Source organism: Rhinatrema bivittatum, chromosome 2 (assembly GCF_901001135.1).
Source record: "Rhinatrema bivittatum chromosome 2, aRhiBiv1.1, whole genome shotgun sequence".
Lineage (NCBI taxonomy): Eukaryota > Metazoa > Chordata > Amphibia > Gymnophiona > Rhinatrematidae > Rhinatrema > Rhinatrema bivittatum.
In genome coordinates, this window is record NC_042616.1 from 269,185,593 (window position 1) to 269,203,944 (window position 18,352).

General features: G+C 43.0%; 1 protein-coding gene across 5 annotated transcripts in view; it reads left to right on the forward strand.

Annotated features, from left to right (window-relative positions):
* LOC115084531 (thioredoxin domain-containing protein 3-like) overlaps positions 1–18,352 on the forward strand; it is a 310,312-nt gene that overhangs the window by 243,894 nt on the left and 48,066 nt on the right. For all 5 annotated transcript variants that reach the window (XM_029589514.1, XM_029589512.1, XM_029589511.1 and 2 more), the window contains exon 6: positions 9,863–9,979. In XM_029589514.1, coding sequence (XP_029445374.1) covers positions 9,863–9,979 — 117 coding nt within the window. The remainder of the gene's footprint in view (positions 1–9,862; positions 9,980–18,352) is intronic.

An 18,352-nucleotide genomic window follows, 5' to 3' on the forward strand; every position in this document is an offset into this window, starting at 1 on the left:
CTGATCCCTTCTCCATCAACAATCAGAGTCCCGTCTGGTGCCTTAATTTTAATAATCTGTGATTGTGTTATTCGGGCCTTTAAAGTATGGGCCAATAGCTTCCCTGCCCTATTGCCATGCTCATAATAGACCTGCTTAGCCAAGTCTAAATTATAAGCCATCTCCTTTGCCTCTAGCATTTTTAGTTGATATCGTATGTCCCCAATTCCTTTAGCAGGGCCTTTGTTTGTGTTTGTTTATGTGCTCTCTGCACCTTGGTCAGTTTGTCTCTAAGTATCTTAATGTGTTGATCTTTCTCTTTCTTTTTATACGAAGCTGTTGCAATTAGCCTCCCACGTATTACTGCTTTTAGACAGTCCCAGAGTATTATGGGAGATGTACCATTGATGTCATTAAGAACATAAGAACATAAGAAAATGCCATACTGGGTCAGACCAAGGGTCCATTAAGCCCAGCATCCTGTTTCCAACAGTGGCCAATCCAGGCCATAAGAACCTGGCAAGTACCCAGAAACTGTCTATTCCATGTTACCATTGCTAATGGCAGTGGCTATTCTCTAAGTGAACTTAAAAGCAGGTAATGGACTTCTCCAAGAACTTATCCAATCCTTTTTTTAAACACAGCTATACTAACTGCACTATCCACATCCTCTGGCAACAAATTCCAGAGTTTAATTGTGCGTTGAGTAAAAAAGAACTTTCTCCGATTAGTTTTAAATGTGCCCCATGCTAACTTCATGGAGTGCCCCCTAGTCTTTCTACTATCCGAAAGAGTAAATTTCGGATTCACATCTACCCGTTCTAAACCTCTCATGATTTTAAACATCTCTATCATATCCCCCCTCAGTCGTCTCCCCCCCCCTTAGTAGTAGTGAGATATTCCCTAATATCAGTTCTAATTTGTATTTCTACCTCTGTCTTTTATCAGGGAATCATTAAGTTTCCAGAACCATCGCCCACTCTCCGATCGCAAATTATCAAATTCCCGCCAAATGGGCGCATGATCAACCACACTATATTTCCTATTCCAACAGCCCTTGTATTGCTCACAAGGGATTTATCAATAAGAAAATAGTTAATTTTGGTGTAAGTGTCATGTGCTGCCGAATAAAAAGAATAGTCTCTACCTCTTGGATTCTTTTCCTGCCATATATCTACTACTTGCCATTTAATGATAAAGCTCTTCAGATCTCTCTGATCCACTTTTGAGTAATGACCCCTTCCTTTAGAGCAGCCCAAGTGGGGATTGCTGACCATATTAAGATCTCCTCCAATTATCAGTTTACCGCTCTAACACTTCAATAGTTGTGCATCTATATGTTGTAGCACCTCCCTCTGCAACGTGTTCAGGCTATATATATTTACCAAATTATAAAGAATTTTATTAATGTATAAAGATACCATATTAAACCTTCCCTCCACGTCCCTATTGATCTCTTCCACTTGTACCATAATATCTCTGGAAATCAGAATCTCAACTCCTGTGTATTTATGAGTAGGCGTGCTAGCTGCTAATAAAATTTGGGCATACTGGAGGTTACATAATAATCTCTCATACCTTTTCCTCAGAAGGGTTTCTTGAAGGAAGATTATCGAGGCTTTCAAAGAGAGGGCTTCCTTGAACATAAGTTTGTGTTTAAAAGGCGTATTTAAGCCCTTTACATTAAGAGATGTCACCTTAAGAGACATCATGACAATAGAATCTCCCCCCCCCCTCCATCTTTATAAGACTCCCAAGAGACATTCCACCCCATCTTTTACCTTCCTTTCTATTCACTGGCCATTGAAGGATCTCCTGCATGGCCCCCATATCAGTTCTCCTCCCCCTAGTTCTGTATCGGCCCTTCAAATCCCACCCCACCCCTCCCCTTTCCTCCTACCACTGGTACATCGGTAGTGCCTCGGAGAGGTCGACAGACCATCCCCCTCCTCCCACCCCACCCCATCTGCCATATACACACATAAACTATAACTTTCATATCAATAACCTTTACTAACACTAAACAATTTCCGCACAGTTCTACAGGCAATGATTTTCGCAAGCACAGATTACTGTAACTCCCTACTTCTAGGACTACCACAATCTACGATTCAGTCACTGCAAATCTTACAAAACTCAGCTGCCAGAATTTTGACTGACAAAAAAAAGAATGACCACATTACAGGAACTCTCGCCGAAGTACACTGGCTTCCAATCGAACAATGAATACAATATAAGGTTTTATGTACAATTCATAAACTAATCCACAATGAAAAAGCTGACTGGTTTAACACTGCACTATGCGTACATGTCCCACAAAGAAACCTGAGATCCGCTAATAAGGCTCTACTTACTAGGGATGTGAATCGTTTTTCAACGATTAAAATTATCGTCCGATACTTATAAAATCGTCTTAAATCGTTAAACAGAATTCAATAGAAATTCTAACGATTTATCGTTAAAAATCATTAACTCGTGTTAGTGCGCACTAACGCGAGTTAGTGCGCACTAACTGGGAGTTAGTGCGCACTAACAGAAAATGATACAAATTGACACTTTCCAGGTCAGTAAAGGTCAGTTAGGAATGAATATGTATTCCTATTGGCTGGCTGCCCTCTTATCTATTGATGTTACCAAGGTTCCCACTGAGGTGATGGTTGGGGGGATGGGAAATGGAAACTGTTGGTAGTTGACAAAAAAGTAATGTGATCAGTCAATATGACTAGAACTTGTGCCCTATTCCTGATACCACGGGTGTTATGAACTTCCTGCACTCAGTGCCCTATCCCTGATACCAGGGGTGTTGTGATCTTCCTGCACACAGTGCCCTAACCCTGACACCAGGGGTGTTGTGATCTTCCTGCACACAGTGCCCTATCCCTGATACCAGGGGTGTTGTGATCTTCCTACATACAGTGCCCTATCCCTGATACCAGGGGTGTTGTGATCTTCCTGCACACAGTGCCCTAACCCTGAGACCAGGGATGTCGTGATCTTCCTGCACACAGTGCCCTATCCCTGACACCAGGGGTGTTGTGATCTTCCTGCACACAGTGCCCTATTCCTGATACCGGGGGTGTTGTGATCTTCCTGCATGCAGTGCCCTATCCCGGTTACCGGGGGTGTTGTGATCTTCTTGCACACATCCTGGTATCAGGGATAGGGCACTGCGTGCATGAAGATCACAACACTCCTGGTATCAGGGATAGGGCACTGTGTGCAGGAAGATCACGACATCCCTGGTCTCAGGGTTAGGGCACTGTGTGCAGGAAGATCACAACACCCCTGGTATCAGGGATAGGGCACTGTATGTAGGAAGATCACAACACCCCTGGTATCAGGGATAGGGCACTGTGTGCAGGAAGATCACAACACCCCTGGTGTCAGGGTTAGGGCACTGTGTGCAGGAAGATCACAACACCCCTGGTATCAGGGTTAGGGCACTGAGTGCAGGAAGATCACAACACTCCTGGTATTAGGGATAGGGCACTGCATGCAGGAAGATCACAACACCCCTGGTATGAGGGTTAAGGCACTCTGTGCAGGAAGATCACAACACCCCTGGTATCAGGGTTAGGGCACTGTGTGCAGGAAGATCACAACACCCCTGGTATCAGGGTTAGGGCACTGTGTGCAGGAAGATCACAACACTCCTGGTATTAATAGGGATAGGGCACTGTGTGCAGGAAGATCACAACACCCCTGGTATTAGGCGTTAGGGCACTGCATGCAGGAAGATCACAACACCCCTGGTATCAGGGTTAAGGCACTCTGTGCAGGAAGATCACAACACCCCTGGTATCAGGGTTAGGGCACTGAGTGCAGGAAGATCACAACACTCCTGGTATTAGGGATAGGGCACTGCATGCAGGAAGATCACAACACCCCTGGTATCAGGGTTAAGGCACTCTGTGCAGGAAGATCACAACACCCCTGGTATCAGGGTTAGGGCACTGTGTGCAGGAAGATCACAACACCCCTTGTATCAGGGTTAGGGCACAAGTTCTAGTCACATTGACTGATCACATTACTTTTTTTGTCAAGCTACCAACTGTTTCCATTTCCCATCCCCCTTATATTGTCAGTGGGAACCTTGGTAACATGAATAAATAAGAGGGCAGCCAATAGGAATACATATTCATTCCTAAACTGACCTTAACTGACCTGAAAAGTGTCAAATTGTATCATTTTCTGTTAGTGCGCACTAATCGGAAAAAACGATTTTTTACCTAAAAAATCGTGACAAACATGATTTTCTTCTCCTGCTAGACTATTTCGATCGTTAAGACGATAGGGCACACGATTCACACCTCTACTACTTACTGTCCCCTCTGTCAAAACAGCACGCCTCACACAAGTAAGGGAAAGAGCACTATCACTGGCTGGCCCTGTGCTCTGGAACACCATGTCACTCGAAATAAGGCTACAGAGAAATTTGAAAATGTTCAAAACCAATCTGAAATCGTGGCTCTTTAAACAAGCTTTTTATAAAGATAAGGAGAATAACAGCTAATGGATAAGGATGCACCAAACTAAAAGTTGTCACTAGTAACCTACAAATGCATATTAATGTTAATTTCAAATCGCCTAATATGTTCCAAACATACAAGCTTAACTTTCACACATAGATTATTGCATTACAGTGTTACCGTACTTTTGATGGCACATGATTAAATTTGTAAACTATACCACTCATATTTTCTTTATCGTGCCTTGTTGTAAACCGTTGTGATGGTTAGCTAACTTAACGATGGTATAGAAAAGTTTTTAAATAAAAATAAATAACCCATATTTTTCCCAGTGATAGCAGGCTGAATTAGCCATGCTGTCTGGGAGCGTCGCAACCGGATCAGAAGGCGGAGTTTTCTCAGAGTACAGAGTTTTGAACTCTGTACGGCTGTGTGGTGAGGTTCCCGCGCAATTGCCGATTTACCTCAGTCTCTTCCATTAGCAGGACTGCACGTGGTGATTTTTTCTTCCCTCGTCTTCACTTTTTTCCACATTTTTCAAGTTCTTTCTCCTGTTTCTTTGGCAGTGATGGCTCTGAAGCCATCGGGGTTTAAATACTGCCAATGCGGGAAAATTATGTCCATAACAGATGGACATAATTATTGTTATATTTGTTTAGGCTCGAGCATGACCCAGCCTCATGCCGAGAGTGTGGTCGGATGTCGCCCCAGGCCCGAAGACAGTGCGCTGAAAAAATTGCGCGCCTCCGATCACCTCACTCTTCGCCGGACCCGACGAAGAAACTTAAGACAACTCTAGGAAGAAGATCCGCATCGCTGGAGGGTGCTTCGGCCAGGTCGGTACCACCACCAGGACCGTGGAAGGAGGTTGAGGTCTCGACTCCTTCAGTGAGAAAGTCCAGTTATGCGCCGCTAAGTTCTCAGGGCTCTGTACCCGCTCGTTCTCGCTCCTTGACGCCGAAGCACTTGGAGCATGGGAAATCAAGACGCAGCAAGCATACGGCGCATCGACACCGAAGCCAATGCACTGCTCAGCAATGCACGGCGCATTAAAATATGACGCATTGACGCAGGGTGCGTCGGATACTGCGTCTGGAAGAGCTGGATCACTATCTTGGTCATCTCACCATGATGCCAGACATCACCAGCATGGTGATGCAAAACACCATGACCCACCTACAGCTCCACTATCTACCTCTACTCAGGCTCCACTACAAGAAGAACACCATACCAAACAAAAGGCAAAGAAAAACCATCTCCAAATTCCTGAATCTCCACGAACAGACTCTGACGTAGAAGTGGTTTCCCACTCTACTAATGTTTCTTCAGATGCTGATAATTCTCATTCGGATTGGTCCTCTCTTACTAGATCTCATTCACTCCATCGTCCAGAGCTGCGCCGTCCTTCTCAGGACTGTCTCTGAGAGCGCTGCCCCCACCTCCAATGCCACTTCCAGCGCCTTCACAACATACCCTAGCATCAAAGGTGATGTCACAAATTTCTCTGGCTTTGAATACTTTCTTCCAAGATCTGGAGGCCGCACATCCCCAGATTCCAGGTCCATCTTCACCAACTTCTTCTCGACAGCTACCAACTTTCCCACCTCCAAATCAACCGGAAGAACTGATCCCAATTCCAACTCGACTGGATTCTCCACGCTCACAATGGTCTACATCGTCACCATCCTCATCTACAGGATTTCCGTCAGATCCTCCCAAGCGCCTTCTGGAACCTTATTCTCCTCCAGAAGATTTATCCTATGCTAAATTAATTGAAAAAGTAGGATCTCTCTTAAATATTGAAACAGGAAAGGTTCCCGACCCTCGTGCTGAGGTTCTAGGGATTCTAAAGATTTTTGAAATGCCGCCAGAGCCAACAGCTCTACCACCACATGCTGTACTAGATGCGGTTCTGCATAAAATATGGGAGAAACCCTTTACCACAACAGCTGCCTCAAGGAAAACAGACTTAAAATACCAATGAGAAATTCCATGATCTATGTGTCCACTCAATTACCCCATAACTCTGTAGTAGTAGAATCTGCACTACTACGTGCCAAAAGATCAAAACATCATGAAAATTCACCACCGGGAAAAGACCATAAATCCCTGGATGATTTTGGCCATAAGGTGTACCATTCGTCCATGTTGGCCACAAAGATCCAACACCATCAATTCTACGTAATCCAATACCTTTTTGAATGACTACAGACATTACATCCCATATGTGTGGCTTCTGATAACTCCTTACCACAGCCATTTACAGACATGGAGGAAGGTCTTCGACGTTTACTCTGTTCCGTTTGTCATTCGAATCATCGGCTAGATCCTCAGCTACGGCAATAGCAGCACAGCGCATGGCATGGCTAAGAGCTAGTAAAATACGTGTTGATGTCCATGACAAGTTGTTTGATATCCCTTGTCTGGGTGATAATCTTTTTAATAACAAATTTGGGGAAACGGTTACCCTTCTGAAAGAACAGAATACTGTGGTTCAATCTATGACATCATCAGCAGACCCTCCTGCTTCTTCAAAAAGATTCTACCCTTCATTCAGAAGACGACCTTATGCAAGGTCACTTTTCAGACCTTACAATACGTATAGATCACAGTATTATCCCCATCAGCGTTACCAACCACAAAATCAACCCTCACGTGGACGTCCTCCCCAACCACGGGCTCAAAGACCAACTCCAGCAGCACCTCCAAAACAAACTCAGTCTTCTTGAGCTATCCTGAGCCACCTCCACCGCACTACATAGGAGGCCGCCTTCAACACTTTTATGCCAGTTGGGAGGCGATTACTTCAGATTGCTGGGTACTAAACATCATAAAAGAGGGTTACAGATTAAATTTTCTAACTCTTCCAACCCTTCCTCAAGTTTCCCCTCTAAAGAATACATCACAACATTCCCAAAACCTACAAGAACAGTTAGTCACTCTACAGTTACAGAACTCAATTCAAATAATCCCAGTTTCCTTGAGGAATTGATGGTTTTACTCCTCATATTTTCTCATTCCAAAAAAGTCTGACCAATCTTAGATTTGCAAAACCTCAACAAACACATTCAAAATGAAAAATTCAAAATGACGTCTCAAGAGTATTCTTACTCTTCTACAACCCAATGACCTGAAGGACGCTTATTCCCATATACCCATACACCCTTCCTCCTGTCATTACCTTTGCTTCCCAAGTTCAGAACAATCATTACCAATTCAAGGTGCTACCCTTTGGCCTTTCCTCAGCCCCGAGGGTATTCACAAAATGCTTAGCGGTGGTGGTGGCTCATCTCCGACAGCTCTCAATACAGATGTTTCCCTATCTAGACTACTAGCTGTTGGTAGCCTTGGATCCGACTACCTTGAAGACTCACGCATTCCAAACAATCAATTGTCTTCAATGTTGGGATTCATAATCAGTTATGAAAAATCCCATCTGAAACCAACACAGGTTCTACAGTTCATTGGGGCGCTCATCAATACGGTGCAACAGAGGGCTTACCTACCACAAGACAGGATTCAAACTCTGTCCTCTCTTGCTCAATGTCTATTCAATCAATCGCATGCATTGGCACGCCAAATTCTTCAACTGCTGGGTCATATGGCAGCGGCCATCCAAGTAGTCCCATATACAAGACTCCACTTGCGTCGCCTACAATGGGGACTCAAGAACCAATGGTCACAGTTCTGGCAACCACTCTCGACCAGAGTATGTCTTACCAGACAAATGCGCACAGACATTCAGTGGTGGATGAACACCAACCACCTGTCCTCGGGAGCACCATTTCAGTTGCCTCCTCACCAAATCACTCTCACCATGGATGTATCCCGGAAGGGCTGGGGAGCCCATTTAAACGACTAAAAACTCAAGGCCGCTGGTCTCTTCAAGAGACCAACTATCAGATCAGTCTCCTAGAGCTTTGAGCCATTTGGAAAGCACTTCAAACCTTCTCTACCCAACTTCGAAGAAAACATCTCATGGTATATACAGACAATCAAGTAAACAAGTTCTACATAAACAAGGAACGAGGGTCAGGTTCCTGGATTCTCTGTTGGGAAGCGCTTCGCATACTGACTTGGGCGATATCCAACCAAGTCTTGATACAAGCCACTTACCTCCTGGACTAGACAATGTAACAGCGGACCGCCACAGCAGAATTTTCCATCCACACGAATGGACCTTGAATCGGGAAGTGGTGTCAAGCATATTCCAACAGTGGGGCTTTCCAATCATAGACCTTTTTTGCCACAGAGCAACCGGCAAACACAGGCATTTTGCTCCATCTATCCAAGCAAACTTCGTTACGCTCCAGATGCTTTCCTCTTTCCATGGACGGAGGGCCTACTCTACGCTTACCCTCCCATTCCACTAGTATCATAGACAATACAAAAATGCATCAGAGATGCAGTGGACATGATTCTTATAGCCCCGTCCTGGCCAAGGCAACCATGGTATGCGTATCTCATGCACCTATCCATTCGCCCACCAATTCTTCTGGAAAACCATCCCCAACTCCTAACTCAGGAAGGGGGATCCCTTCTTCATCCAATGTATCGATCCCTCCATCTGACAGCATGGAGATTGAACGGCACGTACTAAATCATCTTGCTCTTCCATCTCAACTTGAGGATGTTCTCATTGCAACAGGGAATGTATAACGAGGCTTTTTTGAAGAAAAATAAGGGATAGATTAACAATTTCTAACTGGTGGGCAGCGCATGTAAGCAGAGAGCAGTTGCGTACATGGTAAAATTATATACAATATATACAGTGAAGTCGATTAGGCGAGTTACAAGAGAGCGTAATTAGCCGGACAACAGTTCCTTTGTGAGGCAAAAAAAACAGACGCTACTGAGGGGTGTTGGACCGTGTGGGTTACCATATATTTTCTTCAAGGAAATGCTTGGGCGAACAGCCAGGTTTTTAATTTTTTTCTAAATGTGAAATGACAATGTTCCTGGCGGAGATCTGGCGGGAGATTGTTCCAGTGATGCGGACCAGCAGTTGATAGCGCTCATTTTTCAATTGTGTTGTGTATAACTGATTTGTTAGGAGGAGTCTGTAGGAGGGAGTGTCTGTATGCCGATCTGGTTGGTCTTGCTGAGGAGTGACGTTTGAGGGGTATGGTGAGTTGAAGAGATTGCTGAAATATAGTTTTGTGTATGATGGTCAGTGTCTTGAAGAGGATTCTGTAGTGGATGGGTAGCCAGTGAAGTATTTTAAGAATCTGTGTGATGTGGTCCATGCGGCGAGAGAAAATATGCATTTCAGACATGCGCTATTTTAATGAATAATAAGAATGTGATTTATTTTGTCTTCATCATCAATAAATGTATCTGTTAAAGTGACTTAAGATTTCTGAAGTCAGATATTTATTGCTGAATAGAAGTTCTAAATAACTTTTCTTTTACAGGGTGGTAAAATTGTCTCCATTGTAAGAGGTGCAAATGCACCACTTCTTAATAAAACAGTAATTGCAAAAGTAGAAGAAGAAAAGAAAATATTGGAAGGACTAATGGATCGCTCTGAGGTAAATATTTAAAAATCTTTAAAATATTTTTATCTTGGTAGAAGGTCACTAAGGTAGTTCCTTCCTACTTGTGAACCTTATAACTTTACAATAATAATGGTAAGTATAATTTTGAGCTTGTATAATGCACAGATTTTCTCAGATATAAGCATCCTGATTAGAGTCAAGTTGGTGTGATCATGTAACCTTTATTGTGCTGCCCAGTGAGCTTTTTTTAAAGTACTAGAATATATGTGAAGTCCTTGCATTGCTATTTGACGTTGCAGTTATTGTGGATCATCCAGCCTGTTCTTCTTTGTTGCAATGAGGCATTGTCCCTCTTTTGGATTGTCCTCTTGAATTCCTAGGCTGCTTCCTTGGTCTTTTCTTTCCTCTATTTTCTCTTGTTAATTTTGTATCAGTTAGACCGTCTTCATAATTTATTTCTTTTATTTTCTTGATAAATGTTTCTGTATTGCTATCTTGTTTACCTTTAGACCCATTTTTGCTTTAAAATGATGTGTGTTTAGTATTTAAATTTCCTTTTCTGAATTAAAACAATTATGAAAAAATTATTTTAACCATGACTCAGTTGTTTTTGTGACCAGTGCTACTCTCAGGTCTCTAAAGTCCAGGAATACCTCTATGATCTGCCTTCTAGAACAGTGGTTCTCAACAGGTGTGTCAGGACACACTGGTGTGTCTTGAGGTCCTAGGAGTTGTATCACAGGGATAAGAGGAGGCTGCTTTCTCCTCCAAAGCCCAGCAGGAGTCAGTCAATTTCTTCTTTATCAGGCCTGATAGGAGGCTTCTCTCTTCCTTCTCCTCTTCCTGGCCCAATGGGAGACTGTTCCCTTCTCCTTCACCCAAATCAGAGCAAGAGATTGCCAATTCTTGCTTTTCTGGGTCTGGTGGGACTGGAAGTTAAGCTACTGATTCTCTCTATAGCTGGCAGGGCTCAGAGGTGAAAGAGACAGGAGGAGCACAAGGGAGAAAGATGTGTGCTCTACATGCATAGATCTTTCTGTGTAGAAATACTGCTCTGTGATTTCAAATCCCTTTCTATTCTAGTATTGTATATTAATCTGTTTGGTTTCCTGTAAGATTCAAAAAACCCACAAAAAAAAAAATTCCCAGTATCTCTCTTATTGTATAGCTGTCACTACAATCTGTTTCATATTGGGATATAAGTGCTGTGAGATCATTTAAATTTACTAGCTAGAGGACCAGTTCCAGAAGAGTCCAGGTAAAGCCAAATTGGGTGTGGCTCACTCAGTGGATAGAGGTAGCTAACTTTGAGAGCCAGCAGAAATAATACAGACTGTGCACAGCCCAGGAGAGGAGCCAACTGTTCAAGTGCAGATAAGCTACTTGTGTAGAAATACTGCTCTGTGTTTTCATAATCTTTCTATTCTAGTATTGTATATTAATCTGTTTGGTTCCTTGATATTGGTTTGCTGTAAGATTCAAAAAACCCCACAAAAAAAAATAAATTCCCAGTATTTTTATTTTATTTATTTATTTAAGGTTTTTATATACCAGCATTCATGATAAAATCACATCATGCTGGTTTACATTAAAACAGTGGTGCATAGAAAGAAAAAACAAACTGGAACTGTAGTGCGGAAGAAAGCAGTTACAAAAAACAGGGATGCTTAAACTGGGAGAGGAAGGAAAAAGAAAAGGTTAATAGCATTTTAAATATTTACAACGAACAGTTAAATGAGCTGGTTGTGTTATAGAACTTGAAGTTGAAGGACATTAGCTGGAGTCCGGGAAAGCTTGTTTGGAGAGCCAAGTCTTAAGTCTCTTCCTGAAGGTTGGGAGGCAGGGTTCCTATCTTAGGTCTGGGGGGATGGAATTCCATAAAGGGGGACCGGCGGTAGAGAGTATCTCTCTTATTGTATAGCTGTCATTATAATCTGTTTCATATTGGGATATAAGTGCTGTGGGATCATTTACTAGCTAAAGGACAAGTAAACTTCCAGAAAGTGTCCTGCCCTACCCAGCTTGGCCTAGGTGTAAACTGTTTCATATTGGGATATAAGTGCTGTGGGATCATTTACTAGCTAAAGGACAAGTAAACTTCCAGAAAGTGTCCTGCCCTACCCAGCTTGACCTAGGTGTAAACTGTTTAACTCCTGCCCACCCACCCCTAGGTTTGTTTTTCTAATGTAGTCAGCCTAACTTCATAATTGGCAACAAGATAAATTAGTAAATTGATTATTCCTTAGGTGTACCAATCAAATAATTTACCTAAATGAGTACTATCCAATGCAACTGCTGTGGAGCCTTTATATTGAGGGTAATCATATGGAAACTTAAGGCTTGCCCCTTTTGTTCAAAACTCTCTACCTTGGAAAAGGAGCTGGATGATGGTAAAGCTGAATTAGCTTCAATAAAGAGAGTCTCAGCCACTGTACATTATTCAGAAAATAATTTCCCCTTACCACTGAATAACCAAAACTCAAGGAAAAAGTGATTTACTGTGGGCTCAGGTAGGATAAGATCTGAAACCCACAGACACCCATTATTGACAGCTGTGCAGCCCACAGCTCTACCCCCCCCCCCACCCCACTCACACAGGGCATTAAGGAACTTAAAAAGTATTACAGTGGGCTCTGGTAGAATTAGACCTGTGTTCCGGTGACACACACTGTATCAAGTGCAACAAGTACAAAATGCCTTCTCTGTATTACATTCTGAAGAAGTCCTTGAGAAAAAGCTTGAAGTGTTATCAGAAAAGAGAGAAAAAACCCAATGCATACAGAAATTCCAGATCAGAAACCAAAGAAAAAAGCTCATGGTGATGGATGACTGTCATCAGAGGCACTAATCTTTTCCCTTGCACAAATGCAGAGAAAAGTGGATAACAAAACTCAACTAAAGAGGTCACAAAAGGAGTCCAGGAACAGCAGTAACCTGAACGAAGAAAGCTGGAAAGCTATGAGCACAAATGCTTGTAGTTTGGGTAATAAAATCCCAGATCTGCAAGCCCTAATGGTGGAGGCGAACTTGGACGTTGTTGCTGTCACGGAAACGTGGTTTACGGAATCTCATGACTAGGATACAGCAATACCAGGCTATAACTTGTTAAGGAAGGACAGAGAGGATAGGAAAGGGGAAGGAGTGGCTCTTTATGTCAGAAAAAAATATCCAAGCATCTGAGCTGCAAGGAAGATGGGGCAATGAAGAAGCACTATGGGCCAACTTAAAAAAAAGATGGGGCATCCATTTTTATTGGAGTGGTTTACAGGGCTCCAAACCAAAAGGAAGAGCTGAACAGAGATCTAGTTGAAGACATCCACAGGATAGGAAAGAAAGGAGAAGTGGTGATCGTTGGAGACTTTAATATGCCAGATGTAGACTGGAGAATCCCATCTGCAGAAACTAATAATAGTAGAGAAATAGTAGATGCCCTGCAAGTAGCTTTGTTCAAACAAATGGTAATGGAACCCACGAGAGAAGGAGCTATACTCGACTTAGTGCTCACTAATGGAGATAATGTCTCAGACGTCCAGGTGGGTGCCCACTTCAGCACCAGTGATCATCAAACTGTATGGTTTAATATCACAAAAAGGACATGGAAAAGAAGCACAAAAACCCAAGTTTTGCTGTTCAAAAACACAGACTTTGATGAAATGGGGAAATACCTGGAGGAAAACTAAAAGGCTGGGAGAAAGAGAGAGATGTGGATCAACAGTGGACCAATCTAAAAGGAGCAATTACCAAGGCAACTAATCTATATGTTAGAAAAGTAAAGAAAAGCAAAAGCAAAATGAAACCTATCTGATTCTCCAAGGAGGTGGCTGACAAAATAAAGGCTAAAAGAACAGCATTCAAGAAATATAAAAGATCCCAAAAGGAGGATTACAAAGAAGAATATCTGGTAGAACTGAGGGAGATAAAGAAATTAATCAAGACGGCAAAAAGTCAAGCAGAAGAGAGGATTGCCAAGGAGGTAAAGAGAGTAACAAAACATTTTTCAGCTACATCAGTGAAAAGAGAAAAGTTCAAAGTGGTATAGTGAAATTGAAAGGTGGAAAGGATCAATTTGTGGAGAGAGACGAAGAAATGGCAGAAATATTAAATGAATACTTCAGTTCTGTGTTCACTAAAGAGGACCCTGGAGAAGGACCGTCACTAGTTAACAAGAAACTGGAGGGGAGTGGAGTAGATGTAATGCCATTTACAGTAGAAAATGTATGGGAAGAGCTGGGGAAACTGAAAGTGGACAAAGCCATGGGGCCTGATGAAGTTCAGTCCAGAATACTGAGGGAACTCAGAGATGTGCTGGCGGGTCCGCTGTGTGACCTGTTCAATAGATCCCTAGAAACGGGAGTGGTGCCGAGTGATTGGAGAAGAGCGGTGGTGGTCCCGCTTCACAAGAGTGGGAACAGAGAAGAGGCTGGTAACTACAGACCGGTTAGCCTCACTTCGGTGGTGGGAAAAGTAATGGAGTCACTGTTGAAAGAGAGAATAGTGAACTATCTACAGTCGGGAGAATTGCTGGACCAGAGGCAGCATGGATTCACCATTGGAAGATCCTGTCAGACAAATCTGATTTACTTTTTTGACTGGGTAACCAAGGAATTGGATCAAGGAAGAGCACTCGATGTCATCTACTTGGATTTCAGCAAAGCTTTTGACACGGTCCCGCACAGGAGACTGGTGAATAAAATGAGAAGCTTAGGAGTGAGTGCCGAGGTGGTGGCCTGGATTGCAAACTGGTTGACGGACTGAAGACAATGTGTGATGGTAAATGGAACTCTCTCTGAAGAGAGAGCGGTTTTAAGCGGTGTACCGCAAGGATCGGTGTTGGGACCGGTCCTTTTCAATATTTTTGTGAGCGACATAGCGGAAGGGATAGAAGGTAAGGTTTGTCTTTTTGCGGGTGACACTAAGATCTGCAACAGAGGGGACATGCTGGAAGGAGTGGAGAGAATGAGACGGGATTTAAGGAAGATGGAAGAGTGGTCGAAGATATGGCAGCTGAGATTCAATGCCAAGAAGTGCAGAGTCATGCATATGGGGAGTGGAAATCTCAATGAACTGTATTCAATGGTGGGAGAAAGGCTGATATGCATGGAGCAGGAGAGATACCTTGGGGTGATGGTGTCTAATGATCTGAAGTCGGCGAAACAATGTGACAAGGCGATAGTTAAAGCCAGAAGAATGCTGTGCTGCATAGAGAGAGGAATATCGAGTAAGAAAAGGGAAGTAATTATCCCCTTGTACAGGTCCTTGGTGAAGCCTCACCTGGAGTACTGTGTTCAGTTCTGGAGACCGTATCTCCAAAGAGACAGAGACAAGATGGATGCGGTCCAGAGAAGGGCGACCAAAAAGGTGGAAGGTCTTCATCGAATGACTTATGAGGAGAGATTGAAGAATCTAAATATGTACACCCTGGAGGAAAGGAGGAGCAGAGGTGATATGATACAGACTTTCAGATACTTGAAAGGTTTTAATGATCCAAAGACAACGACAAACCTTTTCCTTAGGAAAAATATCAGCAGAACCAGGGGTCACGATTTGAAGCTCCAGGGAGGAAGACTCAGAACCAATGTCAGGAAGGATTTCTTCACAGAGAGGGTGGTGGATGCCTGGAATGCCCTTCCGGAGGAAATGGTGAAGAACAGAACTGTGAAGGACTTCAAAGGGGCGTGGGATAAACACTGTGGTTCCATAAAGTCAAGAGGACGTCAATGAAGAGTGGGTGGTTCGCCAGAATGACGGTTACTGCCTGGAGATAATACCCTTATTCAATAAACATACACACGGTTACTGCGACTCCAACATCGCTCTAAGCTTCAACGGCAAGAGGAAATGTGGAAAAAAGGATTTGCACTCACAAAGCGGGGAGTAGCTGGCTTGTTACGGCGGTTACTACCCCAAACCAAATAAGCCTGATACTTCACTTTCAATGCATATCCAGCATAGCTCTCTGCTTCAACGGCAGGGGAGAAGAAAAACTGATACTTCACACATATCCAGCATAGCTCTCTGCTTCAACGGCAGGGGAGAAGAAAAAACTAATACTTCACGCATATCCAGCATAGATCTCTGCTTCAACGGCAGGGCAGAAGAAAAACAACCAATAAGGGCTGAATAACATAGTCTGGGTAAACAAATAAGCATGGGTGTAGCTTGCTTATTGCGGCGGTTACTACCCCTAACTAATCAAGCTTGATATTTTTTTTTTTTTGTATTTTATTTTTATTGGCAACCAAACCAAGAACATTGCCATAACATCCTGAAATACATGTACATGAAAATGTTCAATAAAGCATTTACAATCATTACCTTGCCTATTCGATTTTTTTCCCCCTATATTTTCCCCCTCCCCCCCCCCCCCCCCCGATGTATGAGTGCTCCATGGGTAATACTCAAATGTTCGTCATTCTCCAACATGCCGGAAGTTATGCCAGCCGAACAGTCCTCCCCTTCTAGGGTATCTGCTGTGTTGCTAACTAGTCTTGTAATCCTGCGAGGCTCATGAGGTTAGACCTCATCTTATGGCCCTCTGTACCAGCGTAGAAAGGGTTCCCAGATGAGAACATGTTTGGCCACTATGTCATGCTGCTGGGCCCTCAGATAGTACCAGGAGTGCATCAGCCACAGTCTCTGTATAACAGTCTCCATCCCTGGCGTTCTATCCTGTCGCCAATGTGCCGCTAGCTCCTGTCGGGCCGCACTAAACACGTGATGTATTAGCGTACGCACCTTCTTTGTCCACGTGCCAGGATAATCTGACAACAGGAAGACAGCTGGTTCGAAGGGCACCGGAACAAGGACCATTTGCAGAATCAGCTGTCGGATCCACCTCCAGAATGGTACTATCTTGGTGCAACTCCACCAAATATGCAGGAATGTTTATGGGTAGAAATCCCTTGTGTATCAGGGAAGACTACAGTGATAGGGGTATACTACCGTCCACCTGGTCAAGATGGTGAGATGGACAGTGAAATGCTAAGAGAAATTAGGGAAGCCAACCAAATTGGTAGTGCAGTAATAATGGGAGACTTCAATTACCCCAATATAGACTGGGTAAATGTATCATCGGGTCACGCTAGAGAGATAACGTTCCTGGATGGAATAAATGATAGCTTTATGGAGCAAATGGTTCAGGAACCGACGAGAGAGGGAGCAATTTTAGATCTAATTCTCAGTGGAGCACAGGACTTGGTGAGAGAGGTAACGGTGGTGGGGCCGCTTGGCAATAGTGATCATAATATGATCAGATTTGATTTAATGACTGGAAAAGGAACAGTGTGCAAATCCAAAGCTCTCGTGCTAAACTTTCAAAAGGGAAACTTTGATAAAATGAGAAAAATTGTTAGAAAAAAACTGAAAGGAGCAGCTACAAAAGTAAAAAATGTCCAAGAGGCGTGGTCATTGTTAAAAAATACCATTCTAGAAGCACAGTCCAGATGTATTCCACACATTAAGAAAGGTGGAAAGAAGGCAAAACGATTACCGGCATGGTTAAAAGGGGAGGTGAAAGAAGCTATTTTAGCCAAAAGATCTTCATTCAAAAATTGGAAGAAGGATCCAACAGAAGAAAATAGGATAAAGCATAAACATTGGCAAGTTAAATGTAAGACATTGATAAGACAGGCTAAGAGAGAATTTGAAAAGAAGTTGGCTGTAGAGGCAAAAACTCACAGTAAAAACTTTTTTAAATATATCCGAAGCAGAAAGCCTGTGAGGGAGTCAGTTGGACCTTTAGATGATAGAGGGGTTAAAGGGGCACTTAGAGAAGATAAGGCCATCGCGGAAAGATTAAATGATTTCTTTGCTTCGGTGTTTACTGAAGAGGATGTTGGGGAGGTACCCGTAATGGAGAAGGTTTTCATGGGTAATGATTCAGATGGACTGAATCAAATCACGGTGAACCTAGAAGATGTGGTAGGCCTGATTGACAAACTGAAGAGTAGTAAATCACCTGGACCGGATGGTATACACCCCAGAGTTCTGAAGGAACTAAAAAATGAAATTTCAGACCTATTAGTAAAAATTTGTAACTTATCATTAAAATCATCCATTGTACCTGAAGACTGGAGGATAGCAAATGTAACCCCAATATTTAAAAAGGGCTCCAGGGGCGATCCGGGAAACTACAGACCGGTTAGCCTGACTTCAGTGCCAGGAAAAATAGTGGAAAGTGTTCTAAACATCAAAATCACAGAACATATAGAAAGACATGGTTTAATGGAACAAAGTCAGCATGGCTTTACCCAGGGCAAGTCTTGCCTCACAAATCTGCTTCACTTTTTTGAAGGAGTTAATAAACATGTGGATAAAGGTGAACCGGTAGATATAGTATACTTGGATTTTCAGAAGGCTTTTGACAAAGTTCCTCATGAGAGGCTTCTAGGAAAAGTAAAAAGTCAT